Source organism: Heptranchias perlo, chromosome 4 (assembly GCF_035084215.1).
Source record: "Heptranchias perlo isolate sHepPer1 chromosome 4, sHepPer1.hap1, whole genome shotgun sequence".
Lineage (NCBI taxonomy): Eukaryota > Metazoa > Chordata > Chondrichthyes > Hexanchiformes > Hexanchidae > Heptranchias > Heptranchias perlo.
In genome coordinates, this window is record NC_090328.1 from 37,757,417 (window position 1) to 37,780,553 (window position 23,137).

Here is a 23,137-nt window from a genome sequence, read left to right on the forward strand (position 1 = left end):
CTCCTCGGTATGAAACAGCTGAAAATAATGATACAGTAATAAACAGATCAAAGTCATTGTAAACTTTTCAGGGTAAAGATGTCTAAATATACTGTTAGGTTTACATTGACCTTTTGACTCCAAAGTCAGTTAACTGGACATCAAAAGAGACAGATGTTTGCTGCAAATGTTCCTGCCAGCCTGAACCTGTATTAATTTAAGATCAGGGCTGGAAAGAGTTAAGAGCTCTGCTGTTCCCTCTCAATTCATATTTCAGTATGAACACTAGAACAAATAAGCTTGTAAGGGAATGGGTTTCAGAAGATTAAGTTATTTGAGGTCTTTGACTGTCACTTTGCAGTTGAGTGTGCTTTGCATACTGTACAATCAAATAAAACATTTATACTTGCGACCAAATGACAGAAAATGCATTGCTCATCCGAAATGTATTTGTTTTAACATTTCAAAAAATGCAGTTTATTATTGGGTCAAATTTGAGTCTTTTATTAAAAGGAGTTTTAATGTGAGGATTTTTAATACCAGTGTTTGTTTTCAGAAAAAAAAATTGGCAATTCTTTTCTTCTTTGGGCCAGGAAGGATAGGAGTTGCACATCATTTTCATGTCACATTCACGCGACACAACGATGTATTTCAAAATGACTTATGTCAACTAAAGAAGAAAAGGTTTGCCAATCACTTTTTCATCAAGACTGTGTCCCTTTACGATACAATGATAAGTTTCTGTGTAACCTTTCAAAAAAAAAGTGTTCTGTCTGGTTTACCAAATTCTTTAGTGTAACAAATGAATTGCTGAAATGTCTTTAAGATTTTGGTTGCCAGTATATTTTAATGATCTAATAGTTTCCAGTATGTGGGAATGCTTTGAGCGGCTCTTTATTCTGTGCATCTGGAGACAGATTTGCTTTCCACCCTACTTACGTAAAGGAAATTGAAGAGTTCTCAGTTTGTTAATTTAATGCTGAGTGGACTGTAGCTGCATTAAACTATTAAACCAGTTCTGTCAACTATTTTGATATATTCAGTGTTTTGAGAATCTGTTATATAGGAGGCACTGAAGTAAAAAGGTGAAAAGAAACAAAAAAGAAAGGCTTGCATTTATATAACACCTTTCATGACCTCAGGACGTCCAAAAGCACTTTATAACCAATGAAGTACTTTTGAAGTGTAGTCACTGTTGTAATTTAGGAAACATGGCAGCCAATTTGTGCACAGCAAGGTCCCGCAAACAGCAATGAGGTAGTAACCACATAACCTGTTTTAGTATTGGTCAAGGGATAAGTAGTGGCCAAGACACCGGGGAGAACTCCCCTCCTCTTCTTCGAATATTGTCATGGGATCTCTTACGTCCACCTGAGAGTTTAACGTCTCATCTGAAAGACAGCACCTCCAACAATGCAGCACTCCCTCAGTACTGCACTGGAGTGTCAGCCTAGATTGTGTGCTCAAGTCTCTGGAACTTGAACCCATGACCTTCTGACTCAGAGGCAAGAGTACCACCACTGAGACAAGGGCTGATGTTGGTAGGTGCTGGGACTACAGATGGGGCACTACAATTGGCCTCAAAACTCCTGGACTGGGTAGGAGAATAAATCAGTCAAGATTGTGATCTGTGCTATTGCATTTTTGTTTTAAATAAAAAATATCAGCTTCTTAACTGGAATCTGTTTAATCCTCATTTGAGTGCCCCATGACTTGGTTGGTAGATGCTCTGCCCAATATAAACTGAGCCATAAAAAGCATGATCCAAGAATCAGTACCCACCCAGTCTGTGCCAACCTAGCCAGCAAAGGAGTTGAGGCACCAGAACTGGCCTCAGTGTTTCCAATTTGGAAGTGGAAACTTCAATCAGCTTCTTCACTCCTGATCACAATTACATAGAATTTACAACACAGAAACAGGCCATTCGGCCCAACTGGTCTATGCCGGTGTTTATGCTCCATACAAGCCTCCTCCCACCCTACTTCATCTAACCCTATCAGCATATCCTAATCTGGTTACTCCTGCCACAAAGTTTGCGTGCATGGACATTGGTGATGAAAGGATCAGGGTCGCCTGTAGAAACGCCGTTGACAGTTACTGTCTGGGCTTGCAGATGAAGAATAGTCACTTGAATGAGGTATCAGAGGGTGGCCAGCACCAGATGAACCAAGCCCCAGCATGAGTCAATGTTTTCAGGAAATGAGGAAAACTGAAGAGACAAAAGAAATCTTCAAAATTGTTAATTATACAAACTGTAATTTTTTTAAGCACACTATTTTAGTATAGGTTAGCTTTTCATCAGATTGATCAGTGTCCCTTTTATTGTGAAATGGTGTACTAATGCTGTGAAAATCAAAAGGATCTGAAGTTGCTACCATGGTTATAAAGACAGGATTGCATAGAAATTATACCTACAGATGGTTTGGGGATTGCAATTATTATTCTATACTTAAAAGTCCTAAGAATTCTACAGTAATTATTTTAGCAGCCTGCATAGCTTCCAGTATTAAACTCTGCTTTGGACCAGCAATGATTATCTTCCAGTAGTGAATGAACTAAACCCATTTAAGCAGTTGTAAACAATTTTACAACACCAAGTTATAGTCCAGCAATTTTATTTTAAATTCACAAGCTTTCGGAGGCTTCCTCCTTCCTCAGGTGAACGATGTGGAAATGAAATCCTCGAAATGAAGTCGCATTTATAATTCACAGAACAATGCTTGGTGATTACAGACAGTTTTTTCAACTGCCCGTTGCCAAGGCAATCAGTGTGCAGACAGACAGGTGTTACCTGCCAGGTCTCAGAATATACAAATCACAAAAAAAAAAAACAACAAACAAAAAAAAACAGAGATAGAGAGGTAGAAACATAGAAAAGACAGCAACTGACCCGTTATATTAAAAACAGATAACATTTGTTCGCTGGTGGGGTAACGTGTATCGTGACATGAACCCAAGATCCCGGTTGAGGCTGTCCTCATGGGTGCGGAACTTGGCTATCAATTTCTGCTCGACGATTTTGCGTTGTCGTGTGTCTCGAAGGCCGCCTTGGAGTACGCTTACCCAAAGGTCGGTGGCTGAATGTCCTTGACTGCTGAAGTGTTCCCCGACTGGGAGGGAACCCTCCTGTTTGGCGATTGTTGCGCGGTGTCCGTTCATCTGTTGTCGCAGTGTCTGCATGGTCTCGCCAATGTACCATGCTCTGGGGCATCCTTTCCTGCAACGTATGAGGTAGACAACGTTGGCCGAGTCACAGGAGTATGAACCATGCACCTGGTGGGTGGTGTCCTCTCGTGTGATGGTGGTATCTGTGTCGATGATCTGGCATGTCTTGCAGAGGTTACCGCGGCAGGGTTGTGTGGTGTCGTGGACGCTGTTCTCTTGAAAGCTGGGTAATTTGCTGCGAACGATGGTCTGTTTGAGGTTGGGTGGCTGTTTAAAGGCGAGTAGTGGAGGTGTGGGGATGGCCATAGCGAGGTGTTCGTCGTCATTGATGACATGTTGAAGGCTGCGGAGAACATGGCGTAGTTTAAGCAGGAGTAGGGATAAGCCTGCTGTTTAAAAGCACTGTCATAAAGAATAGGATGATGTCAGCATCAACATCCTGAGGAGGAAATATCATTTTGATACTTCAAAAGGAGCCCCAACAATATGAGCAATGTTATGAAGAGGGCCTCTAGCACTCTCCAGGAAGACTGCTTGTTCTATACTATAAGCAGAATTGGTCTTCAACCAGACCCTGTTGGCCACATTAGTCTTTAAGCCATTACTATGTGGATGTCAGGGCTTACTTTTAGCAACAAAAATTGGTGAGATCTACAAACAGAATAATAAACAGAACTGTATTGTTGGTAGTTCAAATTGTTCCATTGCTGCAGATGATCCAGATGATATAATGACTACACAAAACCTCAGTTTATAACCTCCAGTCAATTGCTACGACTTGTACCCTCATTCTGTTCATAGATAAGAATCCACCACTATCAGGTATTGTCAAATGTGTTTGTGAAGGGCTCTGGTGGCAATATTCCCAGTAAAGCAAGCAAGCAAGTAAGCTATGAATTTTGATCTTCTTTCTTCTCTGTATAGACCTTGTAAGGACTGGGTGTTCACCAAATCAGTTTTCATTGATGAGATATTTAAAAGGGCAATATATACTTGGAAAATAAGGATGTTGAAGGATATGGAGAAAGGGCATGGAATTTGGATTTTAAAAATTTAAAGTTGCCTAGGCTAAAAATATGGCAGAACAGACTTAATAGTGCAGGTCATGACACCACTAAGGTTGAAAAGAGTAGGAGACAATATGAAATGAATCAAGAAGTGGTGACTAAATGTATATGAACCGGTAAGCTATATCCATCCAAAATGGTAAAGCTGCTTTGATGGTGCAATTCTGAATCTGTGGCAATTTTAGACACTGATACTGAAATATGACAATGTTGTAGATACAGGTTCACTCCAAGATGAGTGGAGCATTCACAATGAGCGATCTGAGTGATATGGCACTGAATGACTCCTAGTCTCACAGACGTGATTGTAGTTTAAGATTCAATACTACTGTTCCTATATTCCAGATAGAAAGATTTCCCTGAATTGTCTTCCAATTTTTCTGAAGCTGGAAGCCAGCATAATGGCCCCTTTTCTCGACTTAATTTATACCACAAATGCTTAACATACTAAGACTGATGTATCTCTCCAAAGTGACTTAAAAACAAAATGATACAAACATTAACGAGTGGTACTTGAATTTTAAACTACAGTCACGTCTGTTGGACCAGGAGTCAATCAGTGCCATATCACTCAGACCTCACTGTGAATGCTCCACTCATCCTGGAGTGAACCTGTATCCACAACATTGTCCTATATCAGCATCAGTGTCTAAAACTGCCACAGAGATTCAGAATAGCACCATCAAAGCAGCTTTACCATCTTGGATGGATATAGCTTACCGGTTCATATACATTTAGCCACCACTTCTTGATTCATCTCATATTTTCTCCTACTCTTCCCAACCTTGGTGGTGTCATGACCTGCACTCTGGGTCTCAACCTTTCACCTGGAGATTCAATAATAAAAAATAAAACTCTTCCGTAGTATTCTAAGAATAACTGATGAAGAAGAATAGAGGTTCTGCACTACTGTGTGGGAGGAAATGAATTTTCTCCATGAACACATGGAAAAACATAAAATGAAGTGAAGTATTGTCTACTTGGAGAAGGGAAGTTAAACCATAGCAGAGTTGTAACCTCAGGTGAAGATGTTTCTGAGTAAATGAAAACCACAAGGGATAGCTCCACCCCTCACATTTCCACTATGATGTGGGGGGAGGGTAAGATGAGACAATTTACTGTACTAATGCACTGAAGATGACAGTGCACTTAATCGTGAATTATTACCACCAGGTAATATTTCCACCACAACCCTAAGGGAAAGTGTCATTGGCAAACACAACTTTTGTCTTTTTTTGTTGAACGCTTGTTTATAGTATGAATGAATCAATGTCTCCTCATCTGTTGTTCCCACCAATTCCTAAATGAACCCAGATTTTTGGACTCGGCTGGAAGCCAAGTTAGTAAAGGAGAGTGCACGGCAGGTCAAACAAGCAGGCCTGTTTCACGCAGTGCATTACTTCAAAAACATCCCAAGAAAACTTTATACAAATACAAAAAGTCACTGGAATTGATGTTTGCTATCAAATAAATATTAGCTTGCACATTTACTTGCCATTCTTGATTTATTAAAAGTCACTGCAGCAGTGCTGTTCAATAAATGTTTGAGTGACAGTAGTTAATAGCATAATTCATAAAGAGACATGAGAAAATTAATATAGTATCTAAATGCAAACCTGTTGACTGCTGGGATTCAAAGCTCCAATACGTGCAGAACAATTGAAAATTGTTCTTTCAAAAATGTTAAACACAGAACCTCAAAAGAGCTTTTGTGCTTGTAAAGTTTTCAGTTGTAATGTTTCTATTTCCATGTAGTTTGGGCTGGATTGCAACAGATGGAACAGAAAGAAAATGCCCAGACTAATAGCTAGGACTGATGGGTAATTAACTTCTCAATGATTCATCTGTGTAACACCCTGGGTTATTTTACAGAAGGAGCATCTGGTTCACATGTGTACTATAGTTTGCTTGCTATGATTGACATCTGCAGTTTGCTCATAAAGAGCTGTTGTTGCAGATGTATGGCTCTGCCCCCTTCCTTTGTGTTCTTACAGAGGCCAATTTTTTCACTAGCTCCAGTTCACATGAACAATTTAAATTGGGAGTAAATCTCGATTAAAGAATGGTCTCAACAAAAGTTCATTCTCTTAATTATGAAACATCTGAAAATAGCGAAATATTGTGTGGCCTATACATTGCAGACCAAAATCATGTTGATACCATACTAAGGCCATGCCATAAGATGGTAAAGTCTATCGATTTTAAAATATCAGTTTAAAAAACCCTAGAAAATAAACCTGGGTTTTATATTTTTTAATTATTTTATAGAGCCCAGAGAGAGCATAATTTGGCATCTTTTGTACATTAGATGGCATAACAACTAGCAAGAACCAGAGACAACTTTCAGTAAATTTATCAAACTGATCCTGTTGGGAATAAAGAAAGACTTGCAGAAATTGTATTAGGGTACCAGTGGATAACAGGTTTCCCATAGCCTTCCATTACCCTGATGACTCAGCAAGTTTGTGCAGTGAGTAGCTGAACCATACAGACTAGGAGGGTCCCAGGTTCAATCTATAGGTGTGCTGAATTAGATGATCTTATCTAGGATAGCAGTGATAGTGCTACAGTTGGCCTCAGCACCCTGGGTTAGGGAGAGGACAAATCAGCCAGGGTTCACATCCTGATCATTATCCAATTACCCTGTTGGATGGGATTTGTGACCATTGGTTGAGCACAAGATATCTGGCTTGGCCATAATGCCTCCAATAGTCAAATAGCCCATTGACACTCACTGTCAAGACTCACACATGAATAATGGCTGCTTGGGCAAGGTACTGGAGAGAAAGTGACAACTGTGGAATCAAATCCCAGCAACAAGCTAACGCCTTCAGGGGGATCATTTGGCAAGGGAAAAAAATTATTCCCACAGCCCAGTGCGCGCTTTGCCAAACTTGATTCAGCAAGTGATGGCTAACTTTGTATTTAAACTTCCGCATATAAGAGGTAGAGTTCCAGACATTGACAACATCTGGGAAAGAATTTCACATACAAAAGAAACTGTGTGAAGCTCCTCCACTGGTATTCTTTGAGGGATTCCTAGGTTGGTATAGAACATTGAGGGGCAGCTTCAGCAGCTATTGTGTTCTTAGCATTAGCATAGAGGTTAAATTTAAAATACTCTGCTCTAGTCATAATTTTTTTTTAAACTATCATCCCAGCCCCATTTCTGCAATGTTGAACGATGGGCTCTGAATTTAGACCTCCTCATCAGATCCATTCTCTATAGCTTTGGATTAAATTGAGTCCAAGAGCAACAGATACATTTTCTTTGCCAAATGGGGCTACAATATTCCAGATATAAACTGTGTACAACACTGAGATTGCTAACATGAATAAAGCTGAACTTTCTTGAGGATTTTCATTCTTCTTGCATTTCCAGCCATATTCACCACTTGGTTGCCTCAGTATATATCAAATGTCATCACCAAATCAAGCAACTGAAAGTTTGTAACTGAAAAGAGTTTTCAGGTATCCTGCCATCAACATACAGCAGGGCAGCTTTACATCTGGTCAGTGCATGACCTGTGTTTATGCAACTTCCCCAGAGTCTCCAAATGGCTCAGACAGTTGACAAGTGAATAGCTGAGCCATGCTGACCAGGAAGATCCACCTTTGATCTGGTCTGTGTGAAATCTATGCTGAGTTAGTTGATCTCAACCAGAGCAGCATTCGAATAATATGGTTGCTACAATTAGCTTCAGTGTCCCTGTGTAGGGAAGAGAAAACGGGCCAGTATTCCTGCATCTAATCGCTTTATAGGAGTCCCTGCTGGAAGTGCAGATGTCAGATAAGGACAAGGTCAGCTTGGCTGTGATGTATTTTTCTTCCCCTCTCCCCTCCCCAGTGGTTCAATAGCCTGTCTACCTTCTTTGTCTAGGCTCCCATATGAAGATTTGCTACTTGAGCATGGTACCAGATGGAACCCAGTGCCCATGCAACCATACTCCAACAAGAATTAATGCCTCCTGAGGAGGAGTGGTGAAAATTGGTAGAAAAAGAAAAGGGGGAGAAAGGTAACTGTCCGTTAGTTCAGAAGTAGGTCAGATGCAGAGTAAGAATTTCAGTGTATCTGTAGAAAATAAGCAACCGTAAATTGTTAGCTGTGCAGTTAGCCGATCTACTACATCCAAATTGTTTCCCCCAACCACTTAGCATAAGGATCACATCTGAAAATACTGAGACAAACAAGTGATGCAAACGTCTAGAAAAGGAATGGGAATCCTCGAGAAAGTTCAGTACTATTTATTATTGTCAGCAATTTCAATGCATCTGGCATTATTTTTCCTTGCTGAAATACCTAAATTTATCTTTGCCCCTTTTCTGTTAACACAACCAGATTCACATCTTCCTCTTACTGTTTGCCTGGCTACATTAGTTCTGCTCCTCTTCTATCCACTCGCATCTTTAACTGAGTGGGGAGTAAGAATGAGGAGGAAGATTTGGTTAATTTAAGGGACAGAGTTGTCTGAGGAAATGGAGGGGAGACAGATAAAATTGGGTTTGAAGGGTAAGGGTTAATAACTTGCCTTTGGCACATCTAATGCACACGTATGAATCTTGTGATGTAAGTACATCTTGTACTATTCTGTGGTAAAAATTCTGAATTCACCTCTCCAAAAGTCACTCTGTGCTAGTATGAAGGAGGAGATAATGTGAGCAATGTTTTTATTAAGATTAAAGTGATCTAAGTAGGATTTCCTTTCTCAATTAAATCGAATTACAAGAAATTCAAGGTATATACTATAGCATAAAGTCTGGTCACTGAGATACAAGGGAAACATTCAAGCCCTGGAGGTAGTGCAGGGAAGAGCCACAAGATGAATTCCTAATGTCAGAGGACCAAGTTATGAAGAAAGATTAGAAAAACCATAAAAGGAGGTGAGGTGGCTGAGAAGGATCCTCATTTAAAGACATAAAATAGTAAAGGATATGGAAAAGTACTTCAAATTAAATTGTAAAATAGGGCAAAGAGATACAAATTCAAACTTGAAAAAAGACAAATTTAGGAATGATGTCAGGAAGATGATCATATAAAGAGTGATCAGCACATTGAATGGACTCCCAGGTAGGGTAATGTACATAAAAACCCAGGAATATTTAAAGAAAAAGTTGATGGGGTTCTTTCTGGCTGAATGACCTAGGTCATCTTCACTGCATCAATCTTTCAGGTACTTGCATGTTGTACATTAATTTTGTCTTTTCCCATGCAAGTAATAATAGCAGTTAATAACCATGTTTAGTTCAGGGATGAGGGATTATAGTTATGAAGAGAGACTTGAGAAGTTAGTGCTTTTTCACAGAAGGCTAAGGGATAGCCTGATAGAGATCTTCAATATTATGGAGGGTTATTATAAGGCAAATAGTGAAAGATTGTTTCCACTGATCTGCAAAATGATAATAAGAGCGAACAATTTAAAGTAATCATGAGTTAAAAGTTAGAAAAAAGTTTATTTGCGCAGAAGATGGTCAGAATGTGGAATTCTCTGCCACAAGCCATTGAAGCAGAGACCATAAACTCTTTTAAAAGATTATTATAAATTTGCTTGAAAAGGAGCAATATGAAGGGGTACAGGGAGCAAGCAGAAAAGTGGAATTAGACTAGGTGACTCAAGAAGAAAATCATTGGCTTGATGGGATAAATTACCTGTTTCTGTACTGTAACATTCTATGGTTCTAGGATATTTTTCAAACAGTGAGTACACCTTAAATTACAGTTTCTGTAGCTATTAAAGCTTTTCCTGGCTCTCTCTATCACTTTCTCATTAATATAATAATTATGATAGACCTGATGTAATTATTTCAGCATATTTATAAAAATGCTATATACGTGGGGAAAAATTAGAAAGTGATAATCTGGTAAAACATCAATTCTACTGGAAAAGTGAGAGACAAAAAAATTCTTATATCACAATTTTAGCCATTATATGTACCATTTTTTTAAAGCTTAAAAGTAGCAAACAAACCCATAAAAGTTTGATCCAAGTCCAGTTCTATGTGTGAGGCAAACCGTTCTGCTTGTGTGAGCCTAGACAGCAAAGCACCACAGACAAACCAATCCTGTCCTAAACTGACATCCAGACACATAGTTTCCATCTGGGGTCATTGAATGATGATAATATTTAAAAACAACAACTTCCACTTCTAAAGCACTTTTAATTTAGAATAACGTCCCACGGCACTTGACAAAGGCATTGGGAAAACGTACGCTGAGCCAAAGAAGGAGAAATGAGGAGGGTAATCAAAAGCTTGGTCAAAGAGTTGGGTTTTAAGGAGAGACTTAAAGGAGGACGGAAGTAGTGGAAGACTTTAGGGAGGGAATTCCAGAGAATAGAATATAAGCGGCTTAAGGCACAGTCACCAATGGTGGGTCAAAGTGGGGGAAGGTGGACAAGAGGCTAGAGTCAGAGGAACGGAACGTTCAAGGAGGGGAAGGGGGGTTGTGGTAAGAGGTTGTAGGACTGGAGGAGGTTACAGAGATAGGGAGGGGCGAGGCCATGGATGGATTTAAACAAAAGGATGAAAGTTCTAAATTTGAGGTATTGGGGAACCAGGAGCCAATATTGGTCAGTGAGGGCAGGTGCGATGGGGAGCATTACTTGGTGTGGGATAGGATACGGGTAGCAGAGTTTTTAGGTGACCTGAAGTTTATGCAGGAATGGAGGCCGGACAAAATAGTAATGAGAAGCAGGAAACCTGGCTCATTTTCACTCATTTTAGCCCAGGGGCACTGAGGTCAGTTGTAGTATCCCCATCCCCATCCCTGTTCCAGCTCAGAACAGCTAACTCCACACAATCTGGTAATTAAATCTGGGACCCGCCAATTCTGCACGGCTCAATACCGCATCAGGTAGTGTATTCACCCACTGATCCATTTGGGGGTCCCTTTCTGCTTTAGATGTGATAACATTTGTAAAGCAATGTACTCTAGAACTATTAGTGCAATTTGGAACATTTAAAAAATATATGTTGCAGAACTATAAACTGTCTTTCAGTGGTAGAATCCACTGGAAAGTACTGTACTTATCTGTCAGTTGAACAATACTGTTGTGCAGAAAATTTGAAGGTGAGTGTTACAGATCAAAGGTAACAGGCTATAGCAGCTGTTACTGTGTTGAATAAGACTCTTATTAATGGTGGAATAAAAATAATAGGTATCTTCTGTTTTTACAACTAATAGGGAGCTCTGGTGACATCCTGCAAATAATGTAAAGCTTTTGTACAATAGTCAAACAGAAGTGCCTGTCCTGTATAATGTCTACCCACTAGGGTCTATATACCAGCACATGTTTGTAGCTCTACATGAGAGGATTTGTTTTATGATTTAATGGGCATTCATACTAACGCATAGACCTTTTCTTTGAAACACATAAAGAGCAGTGCGATTAAGGGCAGATGCAGCACTCTCGCTCTACCAGAGGGGTGCCTAACTCAACAGGATCAAAGGTCAGAGATCGGACAACAACACTGTAGCTCTGATTCTCCAACCCACACTCCCATTGGGCAAAGTTTTAAAAATATTATTTGTTCTTCTCTCGCCTCTCCTTTAAAATCCATATTGTCTATCACCCCTCTCCCCCCAAAAAGGCCCATCCTGAGTTTCTACCGGAGATATCCTCCCTCAGCCTCTGCACTGAGCCACTACTCACCCTCAGTGATTTCAATCTTTATCTCAGCTCTCTTTGCCTGCTCTCCTTTGATTTCACTGCCCTTCTGTTCTTAAACCTCCCCAGGCTCCCCCTTTCCTACCCTGAACTCACATTTTTCTCTTGTTTCTCTCCTATTTTCCTTCATGCTCTAAGTTCATCTTGTCCATGAGACCCACTTTCTACTTCCTTGACCCCATTCCCACAAAACTGCTGACCACCCAACTTCCCTTCCGACATGCATGCTAGCTGACATTGTAAATGGTTCCCTCTCCTCAGGTCCTGTCTTCCTCCCTTTAAAACTACCATTATCACCCTTCTCCTAAAAAAAACACCCTAGGCCCTCTGCCCTTGCAAACTGCCATCTCTAAACTTTCCCTCTTCAAAGTCCTTGAACATATTGTCACTGCCCAAATCCATGCCCATCATTCCCACAACTCCATGTTTGAATCTCTAACCAGGTTTTCACCCTTGCCACAGCACTGACATTGTCCTAATGAAAGTCACATATGACATCCTCTGTGACTGTGATCATGATACATTATTCCTCTTCATCCTTCTTGAACTCTTTCAGCCTTTGACATGCTCGACCACACCATCTTCCACCAGTTTCTTTCCTCTGTTATTCAGTTGGGTGGGACTGCTCTCGCTTGGTTCCACTCTGATCGTAGCCAGAATATCTCCAGCAATGGCTTCTCTTCCCACCCCTGCATTGTTGCACCTGGATTCCCCAAGGATATATCCATGACCCTCTCCTCTTCCTAGAATCATAGAATGAATATAGCACAGAAGGAGGACATTCGGCCTATCGTGTCTGTGCCGGCTCTTTGAAAGAGCTATCCAATTAGTCCCATTCCCCTGCTCTTTCCCCACAGCCTTGAAAAATTTTCTCCTTCAAGTATTTATCCAATTCCCTTTTGAAAGTTATTATTGAACTGCTTCCACCAGTCTTTCAGGCAGTGCATTCCAGATCATAACTACTTGCTGGATTTTTTTTTTCATGTCGCCCCGGCTCTTTTGCCAATCTTAAATATGTGTCCTCTGGTTACTGACCGTTCTGCCACTGGAAACAGTTTCTCTCTATACTCTACCAAAACCCTTTGATTTTGAACACCTCTATCATATCTCCCCTTAACCTTCTCTGCTCTAAAGAGAACAAGCCCAGTTTCTCTAGTCTATCCACGTAACTGAAGTCTTTCATCCCTGGTACCTAGTAAATCTCCTCTGCATCCTCTCTAAGGCCTTGATATCCTTCCTAAAGTGTGGTGCCCAGAATTGGACACAATACTCCAGCTGGGGCCTAACCAGTATTTCATAAAGGTTTAGCATAACTTTCTTGCTTTTGTACCCTATTCCTATTTATAAAGCCAAGGATCCCGTATGCCTTTTTAACAGCCTTCTCAACTTTTCCTGCCACCTTCAAAGACGTGTACGTACATCCCCAGATCTCTCTGTTCCTGGATTCCCTTTAAAATTGTACCATTTAGTTTATATGGCCTCTCCTTATTCTTCCTACCAGAATGGATCATTTCACACTTCTCTGCATTAAATGACATCTGCAATGTGTCTGCCCATTCCACCAGTCTGTCTATGTCGTCCTGAAGTCTGTTACTATCCTCCTCACTGTTCACCACATTACTGAGTTTTGTTTCATCTGCAAACTTTGAAATTATGCCCTGTATACCCAAGTACAGGCCATTAATATATATCAAAAAAAGCAGTGGTCCCAACACTGATCCCTGGGGGACACCACTACACACTTCCCTTCAGTCTGAAAAACAACCGTTCATCACTACTCTCTACTTTCTGTCCCTTAGCCAATTTCGTTTCCACAAAGCCACTGCCCCTTTAATTCCATGGGCTTCAATTTTGCTAACAAGTCTATTATGTGGTACTTTATCAAATGCCTTTTGAAAGTCCATATACATAACATCAACCGCACTCCCCTCATCAACCCTCTCCGTTACATCTTCAAAGAACTCAATCAAGTTAGTCAAACACGATTTGCTCTTAACAAATCCAAGCTGACTTTCGTTTATTAACCCATGTTTTTCTAATTGCCAATTAATTTTGTCCCAGATTAATGTCTTTAAAAGTTTCCCCACCACTGACGTTAGGCTGACTGGCCTGTAGATGCCAGGTTTATCCCTCCCCCCACCTTTTTTTGTACAAGGGTGTAACATTTGCAATCCTGCAATCCTCCAGTCCTCAGGCACTACTCCCATATCTAAGGAGGACTGGAAGATTGTGGCCAGAGCCTTTGCAATTTCCACCCTTACTTCCCTCAGCAACCTAAGTTGCATCCCATTCGGACCAGGTGACTTTTTTACTTCCTCATCTACATGCTGCCCCTTAGCAATGTCATCCACAGACATGGGGTCAGCTTCCACATGTATGCTGATGACACCAATCTCTCTCTACCCCTCCGCTGCTCGTCTAACATCCAGTTTTGGATGAGCCGCAATTTCCACCAGTTAATCATTGGCAAGACCAAAGCCATCACCTTCAGTCCGGTCACAAAATCCATACCTTCACCATCAATTCCATCCCCTCTCTGGCTTTTGTATCAAACTGTATCAGGCTGAACCAGACTGTCGCAACCTTTGCATCCTATTCAACCTCAAACTGAGCTTTTCACCTCATCCCTCTCCATCACAAAGACTGCCTACTTCTACCTCTGTAGCATTATCTACATCTGCCCCTACTTCAGCCCATCTGCTGCTGAAGCCCTCAACAATACCTTTATTAGCTCCAAACTCGATTGTTCCAATACTTTTCTGGCTGGCCTCCCATAAATTTCAGCTCATCCAAAACTCTGCTGCCTGTATCCTATCCCACATCAGTGAACCATTTGGTTTTTTTTCTGACAATCTGGTAGTTTTCATGGTCATCTGGTACCAACCCACAAATTTCCAGATTTATTGAATTCAATTTCACAACTTGCCATGACGAGATTTGAACTCACAGCCTCTGGGTTGCTCGTCCACAGATGCTCCAATCACTAGGCCACCAAGGTAACCTTTGGGTTACTTGCTTTCATATTTTCTAAAGTCATTTTCTTTTTGTTTTTTTCCTTAAAAGTACTTTAAAAATGTAACAATATCACAGCCTGCACATTCTCCCCCAGTTAGCAGGTGCGATAGTGAGACAGTGACATCAGTTTGTGTATCACACGCTGTGTAGGACATAAGGTTGGAGGAGCAAAGTGTGTGGAATCACTGATCTCCCAGGCTGCGCATAATAAGAACTGAATCTTTGGAGACATTGCAAGCTCGATATTCTGCTTTTAAATTTATTTTTAAATATGGTAAGGTCTTTAGAAAGATATATACTTGAATTCAACAAACTATTATGAGTAGAATCTCAGCAGCAATTCTGCATTTAACAAATAAAGCTTGAGGCACAGTTCTCCTTCCAACATTACCTTTTATATTTTAATGAAAGCAGCATTTTAACTGTGTACTGATTGATGCTGTCACTTCACATTTGGACGCTTGCAAATCCTTACTGACAAGAGTTGGGAGATTTAGCCTTATAATAGCTATCGTTGTCTGTATAAATTAACAAACCTTCAGCAACCCAACTCTGATTGAAGGGTGACAGAAAATAGTAGCATTGTGTTCTTACATTTATATAAAATGTTAGAAATGTACAAACACATGCATAAATGGTACTTAATTTATGCTGTGCTGATAATCTCAAGACCATTCTCTGCATTTTAGGGGAGGGCTGAAACAGAAATAAAAGATAAAGTTCTATTGTATAGGAACTGCTCTTAACCTGTCATGAGAAAGAACTATATTTTCATTTTTTAAATCTATGTGTATATATGTGTGCTTTGTTTTTACAATCTGTTCTTGGTTCTTTTGTCACGCTTCAGCTTACCATCACACTGTTTCCAGCTGGTAAAACAAGATGGTCTGAGCATGGCATTCTCATTGGCTGGTATTAATACCACAATGATTTTGTTCTTTGCAACCCCCTCCTTCCAATGTGGATCATCCTCTCACTACACAGATGCTCCATTTAGTAGCCTAGTAAAAGCTATATTTAACTGTTGGGGTTAACATTCAGATTTAGTCTTTCTAAATGGAAGTCCATTTCTTTACCTGGCAACCCTAGGTTTTACATTTTGACACATACTCACAAATAGTAACAATGAAGATATAATATATACAAATACCATTCATTGTTAAGAAAATTAAGTACCTTCTTGATGAAGGATACCTGTTGTTTGGTATACTAGAATTAATTATCTTTAACAGTAAATGTTCTCTATTAAATGTTTTCCTAATATGAACACACAATAACATAACATATTTCTGGACATCACTGCAATAGAAAATATTTTGCCCTGTTATCTCTGAATTTGACAGTGATCTAAAGCAAGAGCAAACCAATGCATGATGCTGCTGGCATTGAAGGTTACATACAAGCTTAAGATAGTGCAAAGTGTTTTGTAACTTTTCCATTGTAAAAAGTAACTTTGAACTTCTGAAAGTACACAACGCGGAGTAACTTCTCTAGCCTCAAGCTACTGGGAACATCTGGATTATGAACACAAGACTGAAAGTTTATAGGTGAATTTGCAGTCTCTTTTGACCAAGCGCCTCATCCAACTTGTTTCCTCTGGTATAGCTCTTCATTGTTCTAAAGTTGGTGATTAGTAGTATAGTATGTTGTTAGTTAAAGGAGAGTTTTCTACAGGAAGTAAGCAGTAAGCAGCTTTCTGTGTCGTTCTGTTCCTCCACACTCCGCTCTTTTGAAGTGTTCAGTACTCCATTGTAGATGCTCATTTCCCAATTTTAAATGGTAGTACCACATTAAGGAGTTATAAACCAATTTTTTTATAACTAGTGTAGCAGCAAGCATGCTTAAACATTCAATTTCATAATTGCACGTGATTGGATTCTTATACTAATTAAAACTATTGCTTGTCATTATGGATAACACTTATGAATGTCCTAGATGATTTTTTGAGTTTTCTACCATAAGCAGGCGTTTGTTTAAAATATAGGGAAAAGCTATCTGGTAAGTGGTCAGGTTGATGCATCACAGGTCACATTAATAAATCCATCTTGATCAAGAAAATGGCTGTAGTATAAAGTACATTATTTTGCTGTAGTCTGTACTGTCCATATTTCCATAGTAGACTATAATTACTTATTTAAATAATTGTACTTTGTTAAATAGAAAATAAACACATCATTGGTGTCCTGAAGTGCTACAATATAATTGGAATTCAGGCCACATTGTTAAAGGTCCATTTGCGTTTTTCTGGACACGTTGTTTGCATGTCTGATTATAGAATTCCCAAAGCTGTCTTCTGTGGTGAGCTGCAGAGCTAGGCAGATGAAATGCTATAAAGACATACTAACGGCCACCTTGAAATCATGCAGTATTAACCCCAACACCTGGGAACACACAACCACTGACAGACCACGATGGCAGCATGACTGCCTGGTTGGTTTGAATGAATTTGAGGTTGCGAGATCTGGCTGCTAAGCGCCAGGCATTCAAGGCAAGCCATCTATTCACCTCATCTGGCTTTCAATGCGAAATGTGTGGCTGTAAATTTGTATCCAGGATCAGGCTCTTCTCCCATCAGCACACCTAAACCAACTGATACTCATCTGTTGATTCAACAGGAGACTCCATCAAACAGGAAACTCCATTAAATACATCAAAAAGTGTGTCTGTGAAAGTATTATTGCGATATCAAGTTGATTCTGTGGATTAAAGTTAAAGGAACAAATGAGCCTTCAGCATGTGAGCAATTCCTAGAAGCGGGTAATTTTGTCTCAGTAGGGACCCTTACATATTCTATAATATTGTAATGGTCAGTAACAAGTACTAGTAGTCAATACTGTCCTCGCATTTTAGGAGATGCAGACATTTTGCAAACAAAGATCAAAAATGATTCAAAATTTCATGGAGCCAATGGTTTAGTTTCTACTAATTTATTTGCCTTATTATTATTCTGCAGGTCGTGCTCTATGAGTTCTGCATCATCAGCTAGCCATCATCAAGATGGAGAGGAACAATCACTGAAAACCTTACCCAACACTGCTGAGCCAGATGATCTCTTCGACAATATCTAAACTATCTTTGCTCTATGAAAACATGATATATACAAAGAATAGCAAACTAAGTGTGTAGTGCATCCTGTAATGTTTTTCATAGTTGAATAATAGAAATGAGTACATTGAAAACAAATGAAAAACCCAAATTATACAACTCTTCAAATGGAATTAGTTGAGATTAGCTGTGTGTGTTTATATTTACAAGTTACACAGTCCATGTTTGTAGATTACCAGGTAGTAAAACAAGGTATTTTCACTATGTTAAACCCTTAGAATTGTGAAAAGGTCTAGGAAATAAAGGGGTGTCAAATAATGAGGCTAAAAGAAATAAAAACTGAAGGAGGAGAAAATTAGAAGAAAACAAAAAATAAAATGAGGTTGTGATACATATTATATAATATTCCTTTCTAGCAATATTTCAAATGAGATATTTTAACATTTAGTATACTTTCAAACATTTACGGATTTTTGTAGAGAACTCACTTGATCTTTCACAATTTGAACAGGCCATTCTCAGCCTGCATTTAATTCCAAAATGCAAATAATGGAGACATTTTCAAATATCAAACCATTTAGTGTAAGATATATAAATTATATCATTCACCATGTGTTCTTCTGCAACCATAAAAACTCTACAAAATCTGTGGATTTACCAACAAATTATTATATTAAAACACATTTCTTAACAGGGAAAAAAGACATACTTTTATATAATTAATCTGGGTTATATTTTACAGGGTTTGCATTGTGATGCTTGCCTGTATTTGTGAAACAAGATAGAGCCAGATTAATAATTGTTTTTCAAGGACAATATTTGATCCCAGACTTGGACATATTTGCATGGGTATCCCAGAAATCATTAACTTTTGATGGCAAATAAGTTCTATATTACAAATGGTTGACTAATATATTTGTGTATGCTATCCATTGGCTAAAGAATTAAAATTTGAAAATTTCTGGAACCAGATAAAGTAAAGCTATATTGCAGACTGGTTCCAGTGACTTTGCAATAAATATTTTTTATTTCTTCTCCCAGTTATTAATCTTCTCAATTATGGTTTATTTGGTGTGGTGAAATGCAAACCATATTTCATGGCAATTGCATCATCTGTGATATGAAAATGGCAGGAGTTTTCCATGGGGGACTGAATTCCACAAAAATCTGTTCTGGGTCCTCTGCTATTTGTATTACGAATACTAATCTAGAAGAAGGCACTTCTAGTGTTATAAAGTTTGCAGAAGACTACAAGCTATGTGCCAAAATAACCAGTGCAGTGGAGATTTGTAGCAGTTAAAGGAGTCTGGATAAATTAATTTAAGGACTAAAGAGTGGCAGAAGGGATTTCATATGGAAAACGTGTGCAGTAAATGTCAGCTACTCAAGTCTTGGGATCATGAGTGTTTACTTACAAGTCAAAGCAGGTTAGCCTATAACTCAATGATAAGACCACTTTTACAATACTCTACAATTTTGTGAAGCTTACTGCTAACCATTAAATGGACATTAATCAATATGAGAGGGCGCTGAGAAAACCCATAAGGAGTTGAATGCCAAATTTTGAGATTAAGCTGATGGAACAGGATTTATTTTCAGAGAAGAACATAAGATTGAGGGGATTTAATGCTGGCCTTGAAAATGCTGAAAGAACTGGATCATTTAGGGTAGATTTTCTGATCTGGTTTCCCCAATTTACAAGCATAAATTGGGTCAAGAAGATGCAAAAAGTAGGCAGAAATATTACACCAGATCTTTGCCCACCTTGCATGTTGCACACATTTCTGAGGGTAGGAAAATCAGGGAAGGAAGCAGTCGCCAGGTAGGAGCTTCTTTTAAAATTGTAAAATTGGGGATGGGCAAACATCTTTCACGTGGGACACTCAGTCATATTTACATATGTAAATAGTGGGTGCCCAGGGTTGCTGGGGAATCGGTTGTATGATAAATTAATTTAAAGGACCTACTAAGAAAATGTATTCAAAAGTTTTAAGACCATTTCAGCATTTTTCTTTTTTTTCTGCTGTCATTTAGGCTTTGGAGGAGCCTTTGTAGCAATTGCTCTATTTCTTTCATTGCTACATTAGTGCCACCTGTGGGAACCCTCCATCTCAGCTTTTGGAGAATGAAGAGGATGACTAATGGAGGGGTTCTAGTTAGGTCAGGCTGCGGCACTTGCCAGCACCCTCACACACACGTCTACAACATGCATCTACAAACAAGTGCATATGTCTCTCTTTGGCAAAGGATAAGTGCATAGGAACACTCCAATTCCAATACATAGGTACAGTTGTGTAATCGTTACGGTACTGGACTAGCAACCCAGTAGTGAGTGTCAATCTCACCATGGCATGTTGTGAAATTAAGTTCAATAAATCTTGTAATTTGCAAGTTTTCCTTCAGGTAAGAGACTTTGCGACCCCTACCCAGCAACTAAGCATGGGCATTAAATGTGGCCTTTCCAACATCGCCCATGTCCTGAGATCAAATACAAAATAATATGTGAAGGCCTAACCATGTAATGCTGATGGTTCTTCTGAAGGATCCCAATCACAGTCCGTCATATTTTCAGTGGTACCGCATGAAAGAAGGTATGTTAGGGTGATCAGCAGCCAGAATAGCCTGATTGGCTGCTTCCGCAAAGATGTCACCAACCATAGCTGCGGGCACTATTGTATCTACCTGGTAACAACCACAGGAACTGTCTTCACACAATCTGGGTTGGCAGAGAGCCAGATGCAGATCTGTGCATCTGCTGCAAGGACACCTGCAGCAAAGATGCAGCATAGAGCTCCTTCCAGGAAAGCTGACCTATGGGGTTAGTGCTGTGCAAAGGCAAACAGGGCCACCCGCCTCACTGCACTGGTTGGTTGGTGGGCTGCTCAGTCACCTGGCTGCAGACTTATACACACCGAGTTTCCTTTCATTTCACTTTTGTCCATCATATTCTCCCCCTTCAGACTTTGTAAATTCATAATGCCTGAAGATATGGTTGGTGACATCTTGGCAGGTGTGGCCACACTAGCTGTGCTGCCTGTTGATCATCCTAGCATGCTTTCTTTTATGTAGTACCTTTGAAAACGTGATTGGGAAGCTTCCAAAGAACCACAGAGCAAATAGTATAAAATCTACCTTTGTGAATTTAACCAGATTCTATTAAACTACAGAACTATAGGAGATGAATACAATGGCAGCAAAGCTCAAGAAAGGTTAGAAAAATGTATTATTTTAAATTGTGTGTGCCTGTCAAGGTACAGCAGGTCATGCTTAGATTACTTCCTTTTTGTACCCATGTCAGCATCGAACACTCTAGATCAAATCCTACATGGACTAGATACAGAGTAATTCTTCCTCGGCAATTAAACCACAGGCACCCTATTCATGTTACCTAACTCAACTACTAGGGACTTCCTGAGTATTTACATATGAACATACGAATTAAGTGCAGGAGTAAGGCCATTCGGCCCCTAGAGCCTGCTCTGCTATTTGATAAGATCGTGGCTGATCTGATTGTGACCTCAACCCTACTTTCCCGTCTACCCACTATAACCTTTGACTCCCTTGTTAATCAGGAAGCTGTCTAACTCTGCCTTAAAAATATTCAATGACCCTGCCTCCACTGCTCTCTGGGGAAGGGAGTTCCACAGACTCACGACCCTCTAAGAGAAAAAAATTCTCCTCATCTCTGTCTTAAATGGGAGACCCCTTATTTTTAAACTGTGGCCCCTAATTCTAGTCTGTCCCACAAGGGGAAACATCCCCTCAGCATCTACCCCTTCTAGTCCCCTCAGGATCTTATATGTTTCAATAAGATCACCTCTCATTCTTCTAAACTCCAATGTATACAGCCCCAACTTGTCCAACTTTTCCTCATAAGATAACCCCCTCATCCCAGGAATCAGTCGAGTGAACCTTCTCTGAACCGCCTCTAAAGCAATTATGTCCTTTCTTAAATAAGGAGACCAAAACTGCACACAATATTCTAGATGTGGTCTCACCAATGCCCTGTACAACTGTAGCAAAACATCTCTACTTTTATATTCCATTCCCTTTGCAATAAATGACAACATTCCATTTGCCTTTCTAATCACTTGCTGTACCTGTGTACTAACTTTTTGCGATTCATGTACTAGGACACCCAGATCCCTCTGTACCTCAGAGTTCTGTAATCTCTCTCCATTTAAATAATATACTGCTTTTCTATTTCTCCTGCCAAAGTGGACAAGTTCACATTTTCCCACATTATACTACATCTGCCAAATTTTTGCCCACTCACTTAACCTATCTATATCCCTTTGCAGACTCCATATATCCTCTTCACAACTTACTTTCCTACCTACCTTTGTGTCATCAACAAATTTAGCAACCATACATTCATTCCCTGCATCCAAGTCATTGATATAGATTGTAAATAGTTGAGGCCCAAGCACTGATCCCTGTGGCACTCCACTCATTACATCTTGCCAACCTGGAAATTACCCATTTATGCCTACTCTCTGTTTCCTGTTAGCTAACCAATCCTTTATCCATGCTAATATGTTATCCCCTACACGATAAGCTCTTATCTTGTGTAATAGCCTTTGATGTGGCACCTTGTCAAAAGCCTTCTGGAAATCCAAGTACACCACATCCACAGGATCCCCTTTATCCACGTTGCTTGTTACTTCCTCAAAGAACTCGAATAAATTAGTCAAACACGATTTCCCTTTCACAAAGTCGTGTTTACTCTGCCTGATTGCATTGAGATTTTTAAAGTGCCCTGCTCTAACCTCCTTAATAATAGATTCTAGCATTTTCCCTATGACAGATGTTAAGCTCACTGGCCTGGAGTTTCCTGCTTTTTGTCTCCCTCCTTTTTTGAATAGAGGAATTACATTCGCTATTTTCCAATCTGATTGGACCCTTCCAGAATGTAGGGAATTTTGGAAAATTAATACCAATGCATCTATTATCTCTGCAGCCACTTTTTAAGACCCTAGGATGAAGTCCGTCAGGACCTGGGGACTTGTCAGCTTTTAGTTCTAATATTTTTTTCAGAACCTTTCCCTGGTGATTGTAAATGTTTTAAGTTCCTCCCTCCCTTTCACCTCTTGATTCACAATTATTTCTGGCATGTTATTTGTATCCTCTACAGTGAAGACGGATGCAAAATATTTGTTCAATTCATCCACCATTTCTTTATTCTCCATTATTAATTCCCCA

General features: G+C 39.7%; 1 protein-coding gene across 3 annotated transcripts in view; it reads left to right on the forward strand.

The window, feature by feature from the left end:
• Positions 1 to 18,975, forward strand: part of xrcc4 (X-ray repair complementing defective repair in Chinese hamster cells 4) — a 422,078-nt gene extending 403,103 nt beyond the window's left edge. For all 3 annotated transcript variants that reach the window (XM_067982798.1, XM_067982799.1, XM_067982797.1), the window contains one exon: positions 17,844 to 18,975. In XM_067982798.1, coding sequence (XP_067838899.1) covers positions 17,844 to 17,958 — 115 coding nt within the window. In that variant the 3' untranslated portion in view covers positions 17,959 to 18,975. The remainder of the gene's footprint in view (positions 1 to 17,843) is intronic.
• The last annotated feature ends 4,162 nt before the right edge of the window (positions 18,976 to 23,137 follow it).